The sequence below is a fragment of the Mustela putorius genome, unplaced genomic scaffold, assembly GCF_011764305.1.
Source record: "Mustela putorius furo isolate JIRA1106 unplaced genomic scaffold, ASM1176430v1.1 tig00000198_pilon_pilon_pilon, whole genome shotgun sequence".
NCBI lineage: Eukaryota > Metazoa > Chordata > Mammalia > Carnivora > Mustelidae > Mustela > Mustela putorius.
In genome coordinates, this window is record NW_025421311.1 from 5,739,391 (window position 1) to 5,761,024 (window position 21,634).

General features: G+C 44.5%; 1 protein-coding gene across 7 annotated transcripts in view; it reads right to left on the reverse strand.

Annotated features, from left to right (window-relative positions):
• Positions 1-21,634, reverse strand: part of EXPH5 (exophilin 5) — a 68,533-nt gene that overhangs the window by 22,295 nt on the left and 24,604 nt on the right. For 3 of the 7 annotated variants that reach the window (XM_004764393.3, XM_004764392.3, XM_004764395.3), the window contains exons 2-3: positions 6,276-6,436; positions 4,517-4,679 (exon numbers count right to left, since the gene is read on the reverse strand). In XM_004764393.3, coding sequence (XP_004764450.2) covers positions 4,517-4,679; positions 6,276-6,436 — 324 coding nt within the window. The other 4 variants (XM_004764398.3, XM_004764397.3, XM_013062422.2 and 1 more) reach the window with 3 other exon arrangements.

Sequence of the window (21,634 nt, forward strand, 5' to 3'; positions counted from 1 at the left end):
TGCTCCAACGATCTTTCGGCACCAGCACCTGCTCAGTTTCCTAAGTCAGGGGAAAGAGTTCACCTGCATTCCCCCGTCTTCTTCACCCATCACATCCCGTCAGCAGGTTCTCCCGATGCTACATTCTAAGTCGTGCACGAATCTGCCCACAGCTTGCCCTCCTCCCTGCCTGCTACCTCGTCCATCATCTCAGCAGCCCCTTACCTGGTCTCTCTGACTCCGGTTTTGCCCCCTCGAGTCTGTTCCTTGTGCTGTAGCCAGATCAATCTCCCAGCCTCGGCCCTACGGGCATTTCTTTGGGGATGGTGGTTGTGCAACATGGGGTACTCAGCAACATCGCTGACCCCCTACCCACCGAATGCCCAGAGTTCCCACCCTTCATTGTGAAAACCAGAAATATCTTTTGGGGGACAAAACTGTCCCTGGTCGAGAAGCACCACGCTAAAATAATGTTTGTAAAATGAAGATCTGATCATGTCATTCTTCTGCTTACAAACTAACAAGGAGGGCCACCTGGGTGGCTCAGTCAGCTGAGCGTCCGACTCTTGATCTCAGCTCGGGTCTTGATCTCAGGGTTGTGAGTTCAAGCCCTGCACTGGGTTCCATGCTGGGCATGGAGACTACTTTAAAAAAGAAAAAAGGTAAAACTAGCAATGATAAAATAGACATGTGTACCTGCACACCTGCACTGAATACACCAAAATATTTTAGTGCTTGTCTAGGGCAGTGGGTTGTGGGTGACTTTACCCAGTATATCAGATATAAATACACGTAAGTATACATACACACACATATATATAAGAGAAATACACACAAAATATACACACATATAAAACAAATACATATATATAAAATACATAGAAAGTAAGGAAAAATGGTATTAAAGTAAAAGTGATTAAGGTCTTCCCATTGTCTACGGGATCATACCGAAGCTTCTTAGCGCTGCATGTCCTTAGCGCCGCTGGTCCCTGCGTCATGGCCTCTGCCAACCTCTCCCATTCCACGTCTTACTGGTCTCACCTTATACTGGGTCCCTGAACCTCGGTGACCTAGATGTGTTCTTGCTTCTTCCAGTCTCCACACCTTGGCTGGGTCAGTTTTTCTGCCTGGTGGAACCTCCCAACTCTTAATGACTGGGCTCAGTCCTCTGTGTCCTTTGGCAACGGGCTCTCCTCCTCCAGGAAGGCTTCCGGTCCTCCAGTTTGAGCTCAGCGCTTCGCCCTGTGTTCCCATGGCAAGAGTACCAGCACCCTCCCTAGCACTCACCAGAGGACACCATAATCACCGGTGGACGACTCGCTGGTCACTCAGGCCCCGGCGAGGCCGGAGGGTACCCCCTATGAATTCCGCAGCATGCCCCTTCCTCGAGATACTGTCATTTGCCAGAAAACTGCCATAAGAAATACCTGAACCCATGATATTCTGCCACGTCCTAGGGTTCGTGGGGCACCTGTTCCCAACCACACGCAGTGCTCTGCTCCTCCCCCCGTCATGATCTCTGGGTCTTGGGATTCAGACCCAAGTCAGGCTCTGTGCTCGGCTCAGCGAGTCTGCTTGGGATTCTTTCCCCTTCTGCTCCTCCCCTGCTCTCTCTCTCTCTCTCCAACAAATAAAGAAATGAAATACTGAATAAAAAATAATGGCATAATTCGGGAAGTGCATAGAAAGGAGGAGCAGGAGAAACTCGTCCTTATGTGAAACAAATGGCAAACTTTTTGCCTTTTTGTTAATTCATTCAGTCACCTTGTTCCCACAGCTTTTTACCCACTTCTTATAGGAAATCAAAGCTTCAGTATATCATATGCTTTTACTGACTGGGCCTTTCTAAAGTAAATATCTGATGAAATGACCAAATCCCTTTTCTTCCAGGGAGTGTTCTCCACGATCCAATGTCATTTTTTGGTTAAACCACAGCTTAAAAGATGAAAAGATATTTCTATGATACTTGAGTCTTTCAGGGTTGAGCAGGAGGCTGTATTTTGCCTGGAGGGGTGGGTTCTCTCACTGTGATTTGCAAAAAGATCCTCTCAACTGCGTGGCTCTGACTTGTTCTGCGGAGCACAGAGTGTGACAAAGTGGAACCGAGATGGCTTCGGCAAGTAGGAACCTGACGGCTACCTGGCACGCAATAACTCTGCTTTCCTGGGGCTGGCCCGTGCAGCTGGCTGTTTCCTGCTGCCGCTCAAGGCAAGGAGGAGATCCTGAATCATGTATTTGGAAGGTGGACTTTGTATTTCAAAAGTCAGAATTGCCAAAGAAAGGTAGGCTCTACTTAAGAGTCAAGTGTCCCTGGAAATGCACAACACACAATGTATATTCCTGCCACAGTAAACACTCCCTAAAACCACCCCCAGCCACACACACACACATTCAGGATTTATATCCGAATATTTAGGTCACACACATATTTAAGAATCAAAAGGACAGGGGCAGCTGGGTTAAGTGTCTGCCTTTGGCTCAGGTCATGATCCTGGGATCCTGGGATCGAGCCCGGTGTTGGGCTCCCTGCTCAGTGGGGAGCCTGCTTCTCTCTCTCCCTCTGCCTGCCACTCTGCCTACCTGTGCTCTCTCCGTCTCTCAAATGGATAAATAAATAAATAAATACAATCTCGAGAACAATAAATTAAAAAAAAATTAAAAGGACATATTTTTGCAATTTATCTACTGAAACTTCTTAGGAGCAAAAACACAGTGTCTTCATGATATTCTGCACCAGCACAGTGAATAAATATTTATTTCCATTTCCATTTTGAAAGTAAAATGGATTCAGAGAAGACAAATTCTGAAAACTGCTTAACATACCGTACATCTATACACAAAGGATAAAACCTGCTTCATGTCTGCATTCTGATTTTTATGTTTCAGTTTGTGTTGTTAAAAGAAAGTTGCAAGTCATGCTGGCACACAAGAAGGATGGTTACCAAACAGAATTTTGCGAAGTTGCAATTTTTTTTTTTCACCTTGGTCTGTACCCAGAAAACATGATACCCCCCATGGAAGATTCTAGATTTGCTGTCTTCTTTAACCCACTTTTGCCGTGACTTGCAATATGAGCTTGGAAATAACTTGTCCACAGAGTGAACAGGTTCTTCAACTTTTCCCGGTTTACTGATGTCAGATTGTTAGCTGTATAAAACTCTGCCTTAAAGAAAATCACCGACAACACAAACACCTATCGCAAGTCCCAGCTACACCACACATCGAGGATATTCCTTTTGTCCTTAAAACACATATTCCCTCCACAGGTAACACCCCTTGACTCTAAATCCCCAAATGAGAGGATTACTGGTGTTTCAAACATTTTTAGGAAGAAAAGCAACTCACCTATTCGCGGAGTACTTCCTTGCAAGTGATTTGGGTAGGGACAGTCCCATAAATCTACATTCTGTTCAGCTCCTCATTATTTCAGCAAAGACGAGAGCGGGTTCAGGTGAACGTGGGAAGCAGAACGCCTTCCGTCCACCCGGGAGGGGAGGACAGAATTCTGTTCTCCAGGTTCGGGAGCCTCATCCCCTACCGCCCCCGAGCCGCGTGCCACTTACTGTTTCCAGCAGGAGTGACCTCCGGCAGCTCCTGTCTGGTGCGGCAACACTGAATGGTTTGACGGCACACGTCACGTGTGAAGCCAACACCTTAAGAGGGTGGGAAGCTTTTCAACCAGGAAGACACGCTGAAAATATTCAGCAGTCAGCTCAATCGCATGTAAGCAAAGCCTCGCTTGTTTTTCACAAAACAACCCAACAGCCGGTGAGTCGAGATGAACTGATTTACACCGTTCTATGCTGGGAACTCTCTGGAACGACGCCTGTTTCAAACAGCTTCCCTTCCTTTGCCTTAAGTTTAAATTCTGGGTTCCCCCCAGCACAACAGCCGTCCTGAATCCGGTTAGTCACGGCAATATCTTTATCCCCTCGATTTTAAAATGCAAGTTTTCTCGACTCTCGTGCTCATCTTATTTTCATTTCGTCTTTGTACCCCATCTTTCCCTGTGACCACAGACACACATATTCCCAAGGAAAAAGGAGTTCTGACTTAAAGATCTCCTCCTAATCTATGAACCATAATCATCACTCCTGATAGATCTGAAAAGGCAGTTTTCTTTTTTTTTTTCCCAGAACAAGCATCAGAACAATTTCTGAGGTAGACTGTTTAAATAATTTTGACAGCCAATCTAATAACGGCTTTAAGAAAAATAAAATAAAATAGAGATATCTTCCTGACCAGGGCATAGACCAGGCTCTTGAAACAGTGGAGAAAATCAATGAGCATTTCCCAACACTTAATCCATCATTCACCGAGTGTACGACCTGGGATCTGTGCAGTTGGTTAGAAGCTGGCTTTCAAAAGAGTCAAGTTTCATGGTTTCAGAAGGACTTTGTCCCTCTGCGAGCTCAGTCCTGTTTCAATTGTGACTATCTGCATTTAAATCCTGAGAACAAACATTAAACACTCTGAACACAAAACAGGCTACCGGCCTCTAACGTCAGAGCTGCCACAAGACCCGAGTTTAACTCACCCTTTCTGTCCCAGAGACTGAAGCTTTATAGTCTCCTTTCTGGATTTTCTGAACGAGAACAGGGACGCAAACGATGATCGGAAACTCAGCCGAGAAGAAATGGACGTTGGGTTTCTTTGATGAGCTGTATTTTTAGATCTTGATGTTTGTAATTTCATAGAATCTAGAGAAATTGTAGAAATCTGGCATCACCCCGTGTTTCCAGCTAAATACATCTCAGAGAACTAAGACTTCATTCTTGCTTCCCACCGCTTAACGCAGAAGGAGAATGCAGCAGGCACCCACACATGAAGACCCCAGGATGTCAGCGGAGCCCCCTGCCTTGGATGGCTCTGCTGAGTAGAGAAAATCCTTACAAAGAGTAGGGAGTCTTTCACTATGCACTGTGAACCGCAGTTCTGTGGAACGTCCCTCCCCACATACCAGATGCCCAAACCCATCCAAAGTCTAACGTAAGGTATCAGGGTCCTCGTTCAACTTTCGGGGTGCTTCTAGCTACCCTGTCCTCCCTGTCCTGCAGACATTTTTATCTTAGTGCTTTAAAACCACAGTGATAGACACTACGCAGCTTTTTACTCCGAAGAACGTAAAGGAAAAGGAAAATAAGCCACTTAGAGTGTTCCTTATTCCCATCAGAAATCTACCTCTGTGTATTTGCTACACATATGGTTTAAATGTGTGTCTGCTTGTAATATAAACACGTCTAATATATGTATAGATAACACATATGTGAGCATTACAAATTCTAAGGCAACATCAACATATACAAAGTCTACAATACTCTAATATATTTGGACATGCTGGATTTATAAGTATTAGAGGAATTCAAGGTAAGGGAAAGTCGCCATGGTCGGGGTAAAATACGGGGTAAATTTCAAAGTCTGAGCTATGAGTCTTTTTAGATGGATTTGTTTATTATGGGAGTTGTAAAATATTGTCAGAATAACTTTAGAAATATTGTTACGTGTTTCTTGATGTTACTAATGTTAGCAACATACCAGCAGAAGTAGTTAATATGACTATATCAGTAGGAAGATTCTCTATACTGTTTTTGTACTTTATAATTGATGAAATTATATTGAGGAATTGTGAAAGTGGGTTTTATTATCCTCATTTACAGATTTAAAAAAAAAAATGATGGGGAAGATGAGTGAGGTGAGTGTGGTCACATGGCTGGGGTGTTCAAAGAAGCAATTACCTACAGATTTTAAGTTACCAAAGTATCAGAAGGGTGTGGGGAGGGTTCCACTACTTCCTCCCATAAGCCCCTCTCCCACTTTTTGTCCCCCCTCCACTTCCCCCTTCTTTTGCAGCATTATCCCATTCATTTAAGTGTCTGCTGTGTTCCAGCTTGGTGCCTTCTCCGTATAAAACCACCTATGAGCCGTATTATCATACCCATTTAAAGATGAGAAAACTGAGGCTTACAGAGAATAAGTAACATGAACTGTACATGGATTCTGATAGAACAGAGAATATAGACAGAATGGAGATTTGAATCCAAGTCTTCTTTTTTATTATCGATGTCTGTGTTCTTAACCACTACGCTATCTTGCCTGATTCTAAACCTGCCCAAGACACTGTAGCACATTTTCAGCTCACGCTGTTTATTATATATTAGATTAAACAACTTTTGTACCTTATGATTTAAAAACAGTCCTAAATATGGTTTGGTTCCATTGGAAACCCACTGACTGATTACCTAGAACGCTGTGCTGTAAGAGAAAAAAAAAAATCTAGATTTAAATTTTTTTCTCACCATTTTCTGCCATCCCCTTCCTGAGTCTGTATGTAAGTGGTTGTTTTAACATTTGGCTAACATCTGCTTCATTGCAGAACTTTTTTCTTTGAATTTCCTCAAACCATTCGCCAGTCACTCCCTGAAGCCATCTGATATCCCTCTTTGTCTTCTGGAGTTTGCTGAAATAAAACAAAAATGTCAACGCATCCTTTAAATTTCTTGATATCAAGTGCACATTCATGGGACAGGAGGCTAAACTTGACCTCGTGGGAGAGCTGTATAAACTCTAAGTCTTGGGGGCCTAGTCAGAATTCCCTTTCACCACCAATGTATGTATTTTAGCTGTTTTTCCAAATACGATGACAATCTAAAAGTTTTTGCCAGTTGTTAAAATAACCAGCTGGCGATGACAACCTAGGTTGAGCATTATGCGAACCCAACCTAATAATACAGCTGAATGATTGATGATTTAATGACATGGAGAAACCAGTATATTCTAGTTCTGATTACTCACTCATTCATTCATTCATTGTTTCTTGAGCAATGTCCATGTCCCCACTCCCAGTGTGGACCATGGGGATTCAACATTGAACATAATAGATAGGGCCCTTGCTTGCCCATACGGTGGTCAAAGATAAGTGTTTGCGTGCCAAGAAGAAATGGTTGCATATAATGATTTTAGATAAAGAAATTCTTTAAACACAAAAACAAATTCTTTAAACACACAAAAAAGCCCAAGAATGAGCACCCAGCTAATGTTTAGAAGTCAAGGCCAGTGTGACTTGAGATGGATAGGAAAGGCCACCCAGAGCACAAACCTGTCTGCCCCACACCATCCCAACACCCAGCCTGACATCTTCTCTTTCCTTCTGTATCCTTTCCCCTGCCCTTCCATCAAACTTCATCCTCTTTCAAATGAAAAGGTTACTGATGGGGCTCCTGGGTGGCTCAGTGGGTTAAGTCTCTGCCTTCGGCTCAGGTCATGGTCTCAGGGTCCTGGGATCAAGTCCCGCATCAGGCTCTCTGCTTGGCGGGGGGCTTGCTTCTCTCTCTCTCTGCCTGCCTCTCTACTTACCTGTGATCTCTGTCTGTGTGTCAAATAAATAAATAAAATCTTAAAAAGAAAGAAAAGGTTGCTGAGTCCTTCATTAAATCACTGGTTATGATTTAATCACTGGTCCTTTTATTTTAAGGCAGAGCATTTTGCTCTATTTCAGAAATCCCTAAAACTGTTTGGAAATGAGAGGCGCTTAATCCAGAGAGAGAGAGAGAGAGGAAGAGCGAGCGCTGGATGGGGCCAACTTTCTAGGCAAGTCTGTGAAGTAATGATGTAAATCTCTTCAAGTGGTCAGGTTGGCACAGCGCTGGGCTTGATCATGGGGTCCAAGCTTGAGGGGTTCTGCTGTCTGCGGAAGAATTTCATGTGATGCTGCAGCATTTGTCCTTTATCCAGGGTCCTCTGGGAAGCGCCAGTGTTGGGGAGTGTGTAGGACTACGAAGATGGTGAGCAGGACAGCTGCAGAGTGGCAAATTTGGGGTTAAAGGTAACGAACCAAGATGGTTGCAACTCAGGCTCCTGCTTGGGGCTATGATACTGTCATTTTACAAAATAATCACGAAGGAAGCCAGAGGCCATCCTGCCCAGACTTGCATTTTGAAATGCATTAGGCAGCACTTGTCAGGTCCAGCCCACAACATCCGCCTGGGTGCCTCCATCTGTCACTGCCGTCCCTCTGACACCCGCCACGCCTTCTCTACCACCACTTCCCTGACTGACTAACCAAGGGACCACATGGAACTGTTTCTTTCTTTCTTCTTTTTTTTTTTTTAAAGATTTTATTTATTTGACAAAGAGAGAGAGATCACAGGTAGGCAGAGAGGCAGGCAAGGGCGGGGGAAGCAGGCTCCCTGCTGAGCAGAGAGCCTGATGTGGGACTCGATCCCAGGACTCTGAGATCATGACCTGAGCTGAAGGCAGAGGCTTAACCCACTGAGCCACCCAGGTGCCCCCAACTAACTGTTTCTAATCAGTACAGTTGACAACTTGTCAATGCCTCATTTATTAATGTCCCACATTTGTTTCCCCTTCCACGTTCTCAAAGTCCCCCACAACCCCACAATTGTTCAAGACTGACACTCAGCCGCCCCCCACCCCCCGGCTACCACTTGTCAACGTATCCACCTCATCTCAGAGCACAGTCAAGCCACCTGACTTAGGAATTCTCCAAACAACATAAATGTATTTATTCAGTTTTACTAGAGACTCAATGTTTCATTGAGTGTGAAAACCATCACACTTCACTCCATTTGACCTCAAGTGCTCATTCCAGGCTTGGGCTCACATCCATCCGTCCATAGCCTATTTCTTCCTCCACTTCCAGCCAATGAAGTCAGAGATCCATAGCCCTATGGGAATACTCCTGCTGTGTGAATTCTACTTCAGGAAGTATATCTTGGTGAAACAGCCCTCCTACCTGTACACTAATTAGTTTCTAAAAATAATATGCAGGCAATGCAGCCTCCTGGGAATGTCCCATAGCATGAAGCAGGAAAAACAAAATGCAGATTTTATCTATCCGAAGCTATGTACAATGCTGCACACATTGGGGGAAAAATCAGGACACCTGATCTCTTAAGGCAGAATAATTATAGGTATCATTTCTATTTCTAGCCTTTTAATTATGTTGATTCAGTATATATAATATATGATCCTATTTTTTTCTTTTTGTTTGTGAATTTTTGTATTGTTGGGGTTTTTTTTCCCATTATAATTTTTCTTGTAGATAGAGGAAAAAAAAATCACAGTCCTAACACAATCCCTGTTAATGATTTGGTGGTGATTTTTCACATGGTCGTGATAAAACTTATTCACTATACAGTTGTAGAAGGCCTCCTAGGGGCCATGCAGGGAAACAACGATAAACAGAGGAGACGAGGCTCCTGTCCTGTGGGACTCACCATCTTGTAAGTGGGACAGATCCAGGCCCCATCACAATATAGATGTAACCAAGAGTGGCGAGTGTGATTAACTCCCTCAACACAGGTCTGAACTCTGGGTATAGAGCAGGGAAGAAGTCAAGTCCTTGCCCTCACAGAATTTACACCCTGTGGGGATAAAATAAAGTAAACAGGTGGTTGGACAGCACCCGAGGCAGCAGCAAAGATTTTCTTGAGATGTTGACATGTGGCCTGAAGGTAGAAAGATGGAGGGGTAGCAGGAGGGTGGTTCTGGGATAGAGAGACCGCGCTTTCCAGACAGAAGAGGACCAGCCATAGAGCAGCCAAGGAGAGAAGCAAGGAGCTGAAACGAGGCTGGCCTGGCCGGACTAACCTCGGGGAGAGCCGAGGGGGAGGCAGCTGCTAGATCACGTCGCAAGCATTTGAGGGGAGCAGTCTGGCACTGAGTCCGGCAACACTGAGAATACCTTGTTGACTTGGCAGTGACCTGCCACATCAAGTTTGCATTTCCAAAAGCTCATCCTGGACTAAAACCCTTCTGCACAGCAAAGGAAATCATCAGCAACATGGAAAGGCAACCTACTGAAGGGGGGAAAGTGTTTGCAAATCATCGATCTGATAACGGGTTAAATTACCGAAACAGAGAAAGAACTCCTACAGTTCAGTAGCCAAAAGAGCAAACGATCTGATTAAAAAAAATGGACAGAGGAGCTGAACAGACATTTACAAAGAAGAATACGGATATGGCCAGCAGGCATGTGAAAAGATGCTCAACATTACTAATCGTACGGGAAATGCAAATCAAAACCACAATGAGCTATCCCCTCGCACCAGGTAGATTGGCTGCTACCAAAGAGACAAGCACTAACAAGTGTTGGTGGGGATGCGGAGGAAAGGGAGCCCTTATGCACTGATGGCGGAACGCAAGCTGGTGCAGCCCAGTCTGGAACACAGTATGGAGGTGCCTCGAAAAGTTAAAAATAGAAATACTACATGATGAAGTAATTCCATTCCTGGGTATTTACCCAAACAAAATGAAAACGCTAAATCAAAAAGTATATGCACCTCAGGAATAGTAATTGTGTGGAAAAACAAAGTACAATATCAAATCAAATTTTAATTCTATATATATAAAATACAATATTAAATATGTATAATGTGGGGTGCCTGGGTGGCTCAGTCAGTTAAGTGGCTGCCTTCAGCTCAGGTCATGATCACAGGGTCCTGGGATCAAGCCCCACATCGGGCTCCCTGCTCAGCAGAGAACCTGCTTCTCCCTCTCTCTCTGCCTGCCTCTCTGCCTGCTTGTGGTCTCTCTCCATCTCTCCAGTAAATAAATAAAATCTTTAAAAAATTCAAATATGTATAATGGACATACACAGTACAATACAAATCCAATCATACACACAAATACACACATAATGGAATACCATTCACTCATAAAAAGAATGGAATCTAGCTCTTTGCAACAAACTGAATGGAACCTGAGGGCCTTCTCCTCAGTGAAATAAGTCAGAGAAAAACAGATACTGTCAGATCTCACTTATATGTGGAATTTAAACAACAACAAATCAAGCTCCTGGGCACAGAGAACAAACCAATGGTTGCCAGAGATGGGAGATGGCAGGTGGGAGAAATGGATGAAGAGGGTCAAAAAGTTCAAACTTCTAGTTATAAAATCAGAAAGTCCTGGGACGTAATGTACACATCGTGACTATAGTTAATAATACCGCAATGCAGGGGCACCTGGGTGACTCAGTGGGGTAAGCCTCTGCCTTCAGCTCAGGTCATGATCTCAGGGTCCTGGAATGGAGCCCCACATTGGGCTCTCTGCTCAGCAGGAAGCCTGCTTCCACCTGCCTCTCTGCCTACTTGTGATCTCTCTCTCTCAAATAAATAAATAAAAATATTAAAAAATAATAATAATACCGCAATGCAGGTTTAAAAGTTGCTAAGAGAGTAGGTCTTAAAACTTCTCATCACGAGAAAAAACATTTGTAGCTATGCGTGGTGACAGATGGTAACTAGACTTACTACGGTGATCGGTTTGCAGTGTATACAAATATTGAATAATTATGTGCACACCTGAAGCAAATACAATGCTATATATCAAGTATGCCTCAACAATCAAAAAGATCCTAGGCTATAGGTAGAGACAAGATTCCAAGAGGAGTAGAGTCAGGAGACTTGGAGGGTCCGGGACAGAGAGGTGTTTGCTTAGACCAGGGAGTGTGGTGCGGAAGCAGAAGAAAAGTCGGAAGGATTCAGCAGGTGAAGTTTACCCTCAAGTGATGACGTGACTTTGGAGGGCTGTAGGGGACAGAGGCATGTCAGGGAAGACTCCCCGATTTCTGATTCACACAGGTGCGTGGAAGATGCCATTCACAGGGATGTTGCATATACAACCTTCACAAAAACAACATTACATATTGAACAACTTTACCATTACTCATCTTTGGACAATCATTAAATATTTGCATAATATTCAAGACAGTATGATTTCCATAATTTATTTACTATTCCTACGGTGAAGAACATTATAATTTTGCCTTATAAATATCACTGTAAGGGACAGCCCTGTGCATTTTCTGTTTTTACAGTACCTCTGACGGACACTGGGGCAGAATTACTGTGTCAGAGTCAAAAACATGTTTTGTGATTTCCTCATATGCTACCAAAATGCTTCTCCCAATGGCTGTGACATATTACTCATACAAGTGATATACAATATGGCAACCGGTGCCTTTGGAAGACTAGATGTTACTCTTTTGAGTATTTTTATTTTCTGAATTTAATACTTTCAAGGTACCATGTTTTAAATTGTGGGTAGTTTTTTTTTTTTTTTAAGGATTTTTGTTTCCTCTGTTTTTAAAAAATTGCTACATTTTTTTCTTTCTTTCATCTCTCTCTCTCTCTCCTTTTTTTTTTTTTTTTTTGGTTAAAGTAAGTTCCATGTGCAGCATGGAGCCCAACTCGGGGCTTGAACTCATGACCCTGAGATCAAGACCAAAATAAATGCTACATTTCTTTGATAAGTAGTGAGGGTTGATTACATCCCACACATCTGCTAACTAATGACATTTTGTATTTTGGCAATTATACATTTTATCAATTTATGAATCAATGCCTCAGGGTCTTTCACTGGAATGAGGCATGTTTAATAAAATAAACTCCTTATTTTTTCTTATTTATTTATATATTTTTCTTATTTATTTTTCTTATTTACTCTATTACCCCCAGATTTCTGACTTTCATTCTGACTAGGGCTGGAGTAGATAAAACATATTTCATCTGTGGATGTGTTTATACTAAAATCTGTCTCTCAAAGACAATGAGAAATGAAATGCAGACAGTAGTCACACACAGATAGATAAAAGGGCATGATTTTAAAGAAATTCAGAGGCTTTGGGGTACCTGGCTAGCTCAGTTAGTGGATCATGAGACTGTTGAACTCAGGTTGTGAGTTTAAACCACATGTTGGGTATAGAAATTACTTAAAAGTACCTAAATAACTGGGCGCCTAGGTGGCTCAGTGGGTTGAGCCACTGCCTTCGGCTCAGGTCATGATCTCAGGTTCCTGGGATTGAGTCCCGCGTTGGGCTCTCTGCTCAGCAGGGAGCCTGCTTCCCTCTCTCTCTCTCTGCCTGCCTCTCCATCTACTTGTGATTTCTCTCTGTCAAATAAATAAATAAATAAAATCTTTTTAAAAAAGGTAACTAAATAAATAAATAAATAAACTTTTAAAAAAAGAAAAATAAAAAGAAATTCAGTGGCTTTTTTTTTTTTTTTTAGATTTTATTTATTTATTTGACAGAGGGAGATCACAAGTAGGCAGAGAGGCAGGCAGAGAGAGAGAGGAGGAAGCAGGCTCCCCGCCAAGCAGAGAGCCCGACGCGGGACTCGATCCCAGGACCCCGAGATCACGACCCGAGCCGAAGGCAGCGGCCCAACCCACTGAGCCACCCAGGCGCCCCAATTCAGTGGCTTTTAAAGCAGAAACATCCCAAGATTGTCAGGAAAGTGGGTGAATATGTACAGCCCAGAGCCTGAACATTCAAGGGTCAGGCAGTACAAAATAATGGCATTGTGTTTGCCTATGACTAAAAGAAGTAAAACGTAAATAGTTCTGGCCTTTGAAGTGAGGATAACCAGAAAGGGAAGCCATGAGTGACATACCAGTCTAAAGTCTCTGGGTACCTGTAACTCAACACCTTAACCTTTTACACCAGGGAGTCCTACCTCCTATAAAATACAGTCAGTACTTTTATAATGGTTGATTGAGCGCCTGGTACTAACAAGAACACAACGGTTTACACTGATCTACTTACTTAAAAAAACATATCGAAGCTCAATACTAGCAAAACAAATGAAACACCTTAACCGAAAGGCATGCGACCCTTACAAGGACAGCATTTTGAGTCTCAGCTGGGAGACTTCGAGAACATTCGTCTGCAATTGGAATTCGACCACGTTCACAGGCAGCCCCGGGCCCCTCCTCTTCCTCCCAGCCGGTTTGTTACACACTCAGTCACCCATTTCCAGCGCCCAATCCGCTTTATGCCAAGAACCACAGGGTTCCAGACCACATACGTCCAGATCCATTACAAGCGCGCACCTTGCTGGCTTGGCGGGTCCAGCTTGACTCAACACATCAGGAGGGCCTGTTGTCTACACTTGCCATGTGTCCTGCCCCCGGGCTGCTGACTTGACTCAACGAAGTCAGGTCTTTTCTTGCTAAGCCACAGTCCCACCCCCTGCTCCCGAACTGCTCCTCCTTCGTGCACCGGCGTCTGAGACCCTCGCGACGCTGGTGCCCTTGGAGCACCTGCGGATGGAGTGTGTCCCCTGGGGGTTCCTCCTCCTGCGCTGAGCTGGTTTTGCATCCCCAGGGGAATGCATCCCACCTCTCTCCTCCTCCTCCCCGTGCCCTGCGGACCTTTGCACATCACTTCTCTGGGTCCACCTAGACTCCCAGCAGGTTGGTTCCCCTCTTACTTCCACGGGACCCACCTACGAACGTGCAGCATGCGGAGCCCCCTCCCCCCGCCCCCAGCACTGGCGGGGCGACAGGTTCCAGCTGGGTGACCTCGGCCAAATATTTCTCTTTTTCGGCTTCAGCTCCCTCATTTGTGAAGGGGGTCGGAGGAGGTGGCCGACCGCTCACAGACCAGGCCTCCATGACTCCTCGCGTCCCTGAACAGCTGCTTCTTCGGGATGTGACTTTGTCACTCCGCCTGTCCCTCAGCCGCCGCTAGCCTTGTGCTCAGAACAGCTGGAAGTGATGCAGAGGGACGGCCAGACTCGGAGCCTCAGTTAGCCTCGCAGCCTCGGACCTCTGCCCCCAGGACTCCGGATCCCGCCCGGGCTGACCCCGCCCCCTCCCCTGCAGTGACCGCATGCGCAGACTGGATGGCGGGGCCCTGCCAGACCTGCGAGCGCCCATCTGGGTGCAGAGACGCGAGGGGAGACAGGAGCGTCCCCCAGCCGAGCGCAGCCCGAGGGACAGTCCCGAGGAACCGTGAGCTAATCCACAGAAGTCCTTCAGAGCCATTAAGCTTTGGGATGGTTTGTTATGCGGAACTTAAAAACATAAACGCAGATGAGATGATCTCGAAGATAGCTTCTGGTTTCAAATGTATAGTGAAATGAAAAGGCTCATTATTCCTACGTCGGAATTAAATCTTTGTGGAATCTTATAAATCTGAAGAGGCCCTTTGAATCTCATCAATCTCTGCATCTTCGGGTAAAATAATAATAACCAGTGATAAGAACAGATGCTGTGTTGAAGATTCTGCAGCTGTTATCGCTAACCCTCATTAGCGGCTGCTAATTAGCCAGGCTAATAGCATGGCTGCATCAGGATTCGATGTCCCCATTTACAGGGACACCACTTGAGCCCGCTGGCGGGATGGAGTTTTGTCCTGGGATGAGAACCCAGGCCTTGGTTCTCAAGCCCATGTCCACCTGACCTTCCCTCTCACTGGGTACCACTAACTCCATTAAGAAACGATGCAACTGACAGTAGTAAGCTCAACGTGACTTCTGACGTTTAACCAGGTAGTAATGATAATCCAAATAGGACTGAGGACAGAGCAGCTAGACAGACGTGTCAAGCAAGCAAGTCCCCGAACCCAGAATACAGGAACCACACCTTCCATTTTCTTGTCACAAAGATCTCAATTAACTCCCCCAAATTGCTCCCTTACGAGCTCCTCTTGCTGAGGGCAACGATTCCTCTTTGTGGGGGGCTCATTCTCCCCCTTCACCTCCCTGCTCACATTTTTTCTCCATTTTCATTTCCTTGGCTTCTGTACCCATCATTTGCTCATTCACAGCTGACCTTCCTGTGTGCAAGCCATCTTATTCTACCTTGTTCTGCTCTCCAGGCAGCTCAGCAGCCTGATCTCGATCAACCATCTTCTCTTGGCTGCAAAGACCTCTTGCCAAAACATTCCCCCAGCCCCCAACCTCTCCTGCTCTTACAGGTTCCCAACATCAGTGAACCCTAGAACAAACTGTTCAACTGAATCCTGTAAAAATGGATTTGTCGCCTGAATTGTAGATCAAAGCAGCATGAAAGTTTCCCTCCCACAAAAAAATTCAAATACTTTTTTGTTTCATATCACCCAGCAACCACAGCACAACAGAAGAGCACGAATGGAGTCCACAAGCCAGGAACAGTATCCTGATTCAGAGCTTTGGCCGTCTGGTTAATGACATCATGGAAGCTGGATTTGTCTGTCCAACTCAAGACCTTCTCCAAACTCTGCAACTCCCAGAAAACTCACTTTAGGAAAGCCGGCCCCTTTGTGTTTCCGCTCCAGGAAGGTGATACTTCCAGGAACTGGTTTCTTATCGCTCATCTGCAAGGGAAAGCTTTAGAAGAATGAGTTCTCAGCCAGGAGGAGGCAGAGGAAAGAGAGCAAAAGCCCTTGTCCAGGGGTCGCTCCCATTCCTTCACAATCTGGGGCCTGGCCTCTCCTCTTCCCCGATTGTTTTTCTGAAAAGATTGTTTTTTTGAGAGCCTTTGTCTCTAACATTAGAGCCTGCTGTTTGCCTGGTCCACAGCCAAGACTCAGGGAGGGGCAGGGGTTAGAAAAAGCAAGCAGGTGTCTTGGAAAATGTGTTCTTTTGCTGATAGGAAAGTAAAACCAGAGAGGGAAGTCTGGAGGAAGGGAAGCTCCCATAAAGAAAAGGGACGAACAAAAGCAAGCAACAATGACACCAAAACAACAAACCATTAGAGCTAAAAGAGTGGCGGTCAGGTCATGGCACCAGCTTTCAAGCCAAGCTAGATAATAAGGCCCATTTAAACTCCCTGAATGGCGGTGACTGAGATTGCCCAATCGAGACTCAATGACAGCCTTTTCTGTATTTCTTAGACGGGCCCTGATAACCTTCCTGGATGTTTATTGTCATATGACACGAAGTCACAACAGAAGGAAAAATTAAGTAATCTAGGTAATGCGAAGAGGTATAATTCCTATTGCTGGGTCAGAGCACAGTGAGTGATCTCTCTCTGTCGATTAGTCACCTGAAAGAAGATGCTGTAGGAAGCCTGGCTGTCCACTCTGAAGTCAGACTTAAGAGTTCGAGGGTCAGTCCCTCATGTAGCCAGCCATCCTTGTCTTCCTAAATTAATCTTAATCTCTTTTTAATACATTCATACCTTTAACCACACCACCTGGGAAGGCACCCATCGTCCTCTTGGATTTTCCAAATGATACTGAATGAATTACTTGTCATGTATCCATCGGGCTGCCCACCAGGGACTGGGGACTGTGTCTCATTGGTCTTGGTATCCCCAGGGCCTAGCATGGTCCCTGACTCGTGGTTGATCAATATCTATTTGTTTAACTTGTGGGGTAATGAAAGAGTTCTACAGACTTATGCCATCATTGTGAAGCAACACAATCCATATTTGACATACGTGAGAGATGGGATCCTGCACACAAATTAAACTCATGTTTGCAAAAAGTGATTTTTTTCCCAAAAAACAATATGAGAAAGTGAGAATCACAGCTAACATTTACAAATTATATGTCTTCATTCATTTACTCTTTGCAAGAACATCACGAGGTAAATAATATTATTCCATTCTACCAACGAGGACATTAAAACACCGAGAGGCCTTCTATCTGCTCCTTTCGAAAGCCAGTCTGGTTCCTGATGTGCTCTGCGCTTGCTGTGCACTCCAGCCACAATGCCCTTCCCTATTTTATCACATGGATTTTCCTGGATATCATTTAGGCCTTAGCTTAAAAAGTCACATTCGAAGAGAAGCCTTCTGTGACCTTCACCAGAAATAATCCCTTCCTCCAAGCACCTTTGATATCAAATTACTTTGTCTCCTTTTCTTAATCTCATTAATCTTCTGATGAAAATACCTGCATTTATTTGCTTTTTTCATCAATCACCTCCCCCATGTCCCACTAAAATCAAATCCATATAAGCAAGGACCTTGCTTGTCTTGTTTTCCGGAATGATGTCTATCTGACACAGAGTGGGGACTCTGTAAGCCCTCGGTGAACAAATGAATATGAATCTGGGCAACTCTTCTCTCTGGGTGGCTCAGTGGGGTAAGCCTCTGCCTTCGGCTCAGTCATGATCCCAGGGTGCTGGGATCAAGCGCCACATCGGGCTCTCTGCTCAGCAGGGAGCCTGCTTCCCCCCCCTCTCTGCCTACTTGTGAGTTCTCTCTGTCAAATAAATAAATAAAATCTTTAAAAATAAAATAAAATAAGGGGTTTGAATGAGAAGCTCCCAGGGTACTGCCCCACTTGCGATGATTCTAAGCCTGGGGGTACAGCCTAATATCTCAAGGGCATGGTTAAGCAAATCCATATTTAGGTCTGAGATCTTACAGATTCCAGCTGTATGGCTGCAAAGTGCCCCCTTTCACACGGTTCTCATGGGTCCACCATCCTTGCACTCCCTCTGCCCTTTCTTCCTGCTGCTTCCCTCGGGATCCAGCCCGTGATTCAAATCAGCTCGTAGAGAATTTACAGTTCCAGATTCCAACTGACAATACTCTTATGGAAGATGGGGTTATAATCCCATCTTCTCAGATAACTTCTGGAGTTATATCTGGTACCTTCGTGAGGCTGCTGAATGTTAGGGGGTGCACATGGTACATCGTCCTGGAGGTGGGACGTGGGTCTGGGATTAAAGGGCCAGCATCTGTTGTCTGACGCCATGTGCTGGCTGCTTCCACCAGTGCCCAGAAAACTTCAAAAAAAAATTGAAATCACACAATGTAAGAAAGACCTGCCTATGGTTATCCCGTGGTGAGGATAAGAGCAAGGCTTTTGCCTAGCTTCAGACCCGACTACTCAGCAGCATGTTACATGTGTTATTTCTAGAGTGAGCGCAGATTATTTTCCGGAGCCTGAATTATTCAACACTTGGCCTGTCTCGGCCCTTTTTTACGTGCCAGTGGGCTCAGCATTGGAGTGTCAGCTCCTTAACCAAAGTGCTAGACTTTCTGAACATATATCAAGTGATGACTAAGTATTTGAAAACAGGAGTTTTTAGCCTTTGCTTTCCACTTATTTGTCTATTATTTTAAATTAGGCTTTGCACCCAGCATGGTGTCCAACATGGGGCTGGAACTCACAATCATGAGATCAAGACCTGAGCCGAGATCAAGAGTTGGACACTGAACCGTCTGAGCCGCCCAAGCTTCCCCACCTCCCACCCGCCACTCATTCTTCTTTATACAGATGCTCAGACATGTTTCCACAGGAACTTGTAAGGCAAGGGTTAATGCAAGTTCCACGTTAAGATTCTGCAGTGTAGGGGAGCTCCTCAAAGTGGCAAGAGTGGACAGAAATCCCTCGTGGGAGGCTGGTATTAGCACACCTGCAAGGCAGGTTAGAGCCAATCAGTTCTCATCCATAGGTAAAGTCCATGATCTCAACATCTTGAATTTGCTTACATATCCTATTATTCATGGCTTTTTTCCAAAGACGACTACATCCTAAATTCTGGCCACGCCCTCTGTACGGCTAGTTATATAACCAGGTAATAAGACAGAACTGTACTCGCTAATATCTAGTGCATCTCCTTCATTTTCATGAATAAGGATGCAGAGCATGGTACTTTTCTCTCATATTCAGACAATTTAATGCCAATTCTTAGAACATGTCCTGTCAAGGAAAAAAATACCGAAAGAGGAACAGTTTCAGAGAAGCCTAGGCAATTCCACAAGGTTGAAAGAAAGTGATGCCCATAAAATTTTATTCCAGATCCAGGCAGAAAGGTCATAAGACTACATTGCCTTGACTGTAATTAATACCCACATTTATCATATTCAATTTAATTCACTCTTTGTACCATCTTAATTTAGCGATGTTAGAAAACCAACTCACACCCAACGTTCTAGAGGTAGCTTTAACTTTAAGAAACTTAATGCCGAAATACAGCATTCTCTCTCTCCCTACCCCTACGCACACACCCAGATGTGTAAGCCAGGACTACAACAGCTAGTCAGTCTTTGCTTCAACACACAGAATGCGAGAAAATGCCCGAGATCTCCTAAATGCCACCACCATGAAAGTCGTGCTCCTGTGTCCCCATCAGGGATCGCGGAGGCTCAGAGAGTCCATGTCACAAATCATTAACCACTGTAGGATTCCCTGACAGGGTCAAAGAAAGTCTGGCGTGGACATATGTTAAGATTTATTGGTCTGGATCACGGTTTGTAATACTTTTCCAAAAAGAGTTAACCTCTGAAGTAATCCTTATCCAAATGGTTGCTGCTTTTCCCAAGTTCACGTTAGCAGACATGTCTCACAATGGGCTGGGTTTAAGCTGTTTTTCTCCATCTATTAACCTGACCAACACTCTACATCCTCAGAAATTACTGCAGAAGCACATTACAAAAGGCTTCACTTTGAACACTTCCTCCTGAATACTTGAACTAAATGTTATCATTAGAATTAGGACTCTGCTCATCAATTATTTCAAACATACATAATGTTTCATATTGTATCATCTCATCCAGAAGAGCTTACTATGTTTTGTCTTTAGATGTAGTTACATTTATTTATCCAAATATTCCCCCAGATAAGTACTCCCAGAACACTTCTGTGACAAAATCCGTACCTGGGGTAGAAGGAAATAATGCTAGCCATACAAATGCATGGGTCTATCCCAAATTATGTAACTTATTTATGGAAACCTAATGTTGGTATAAAAGATATTACATAGGTCTGGATTATTCCTGACTAACAATGACCTTGGATTTTAAAAGTCATCAACTATTTAGCTTATGTCACTTGGGCGTTATGAGCAAAAATGTTTGATTTTGGGTAGGATACAATAATGTCTGGCATAGAAAAAGAAAGATGCGTGTCTGATTCCCTCATAATTGTGTTTTGTATTGTTTTCCTTTAAATCATTCTGGCACCTCCACTCTCATTGCTAATACCCCAAAACAGGACTCACCAGTAATGTATTAAGCACGGCAGTCTGTCTGTCTGAGAGCCAGGGGCCCCGCTTACAAGCAGTCCAGGAAGCACTGGGCACCCATAGAAGAGGGGTCATGGCTAGTTGTGTTTTGGGTTATATGATCCAAAATTTTTCACATTCCTGGTCCTCATCAACCAAACCAGGAATGTGCTTGACCTAAAAGGTAAACAAGAGAAGGAACACTGCCCAGCTGATGTGTTTTATTTGCGGCAGTGATTAATAACTCAGTCATGTGCTTCCTCCTACAGGTCTTGAAATCACGATGACAAGTAAGACAAACTGAAGTCACACTGGGTCTGAGACTTGCAGTGTGGGAAGGTATTACGCGATACCGAACGTAGAATCCACAAGGCCAGAGAGTCACAAGCGGGCTGAAGCCACGGGGCAGAGAGAAAGTGGCAAAAAGAAACTCAGCTGTGGCGATGGAAGTGAACCAGGAGAAGCAGGACAGTGGGGCTGAGCCCCCGTCTGGCCGATCACCAGCCCCGGGGATTGGCCCCAGGATGCTGCTCTGTTCTGATCAATGTCCCCGTTTCCAAAGACTGTGCAGGGTGAGTCTGTTCCTGTGTTTCCTTACTTGACTCACAGTCAAGTGCCACCCATCCTCCGAGGTAAACCAGTGTATCTTGTCACTTGTAAGAGCATAACTGGGACAGCCAGCCGCAGTCAACAAGCGGGCACCTGCTCACAAGGGAATTCCTCAGTGTCTGGACAGGAAATCCTAAATGTCAATAAAATGGACGTTGATGTGCCATCATACGATTTTCCCAGTTCTTTCTTTTTTCTAATGATTAAAGCAAAGTTACACTCAATACAGAAGACTCGAGGAAGTTCAAAGTAAATAAAAACCACTCGTAATCCCCACAACCAGAGACACTACTACGTGTGCCTGCGTCCACCCAGCATTTTAAAGCAAGGACAACAGGATGTTCCATTGAGGGTCAGCC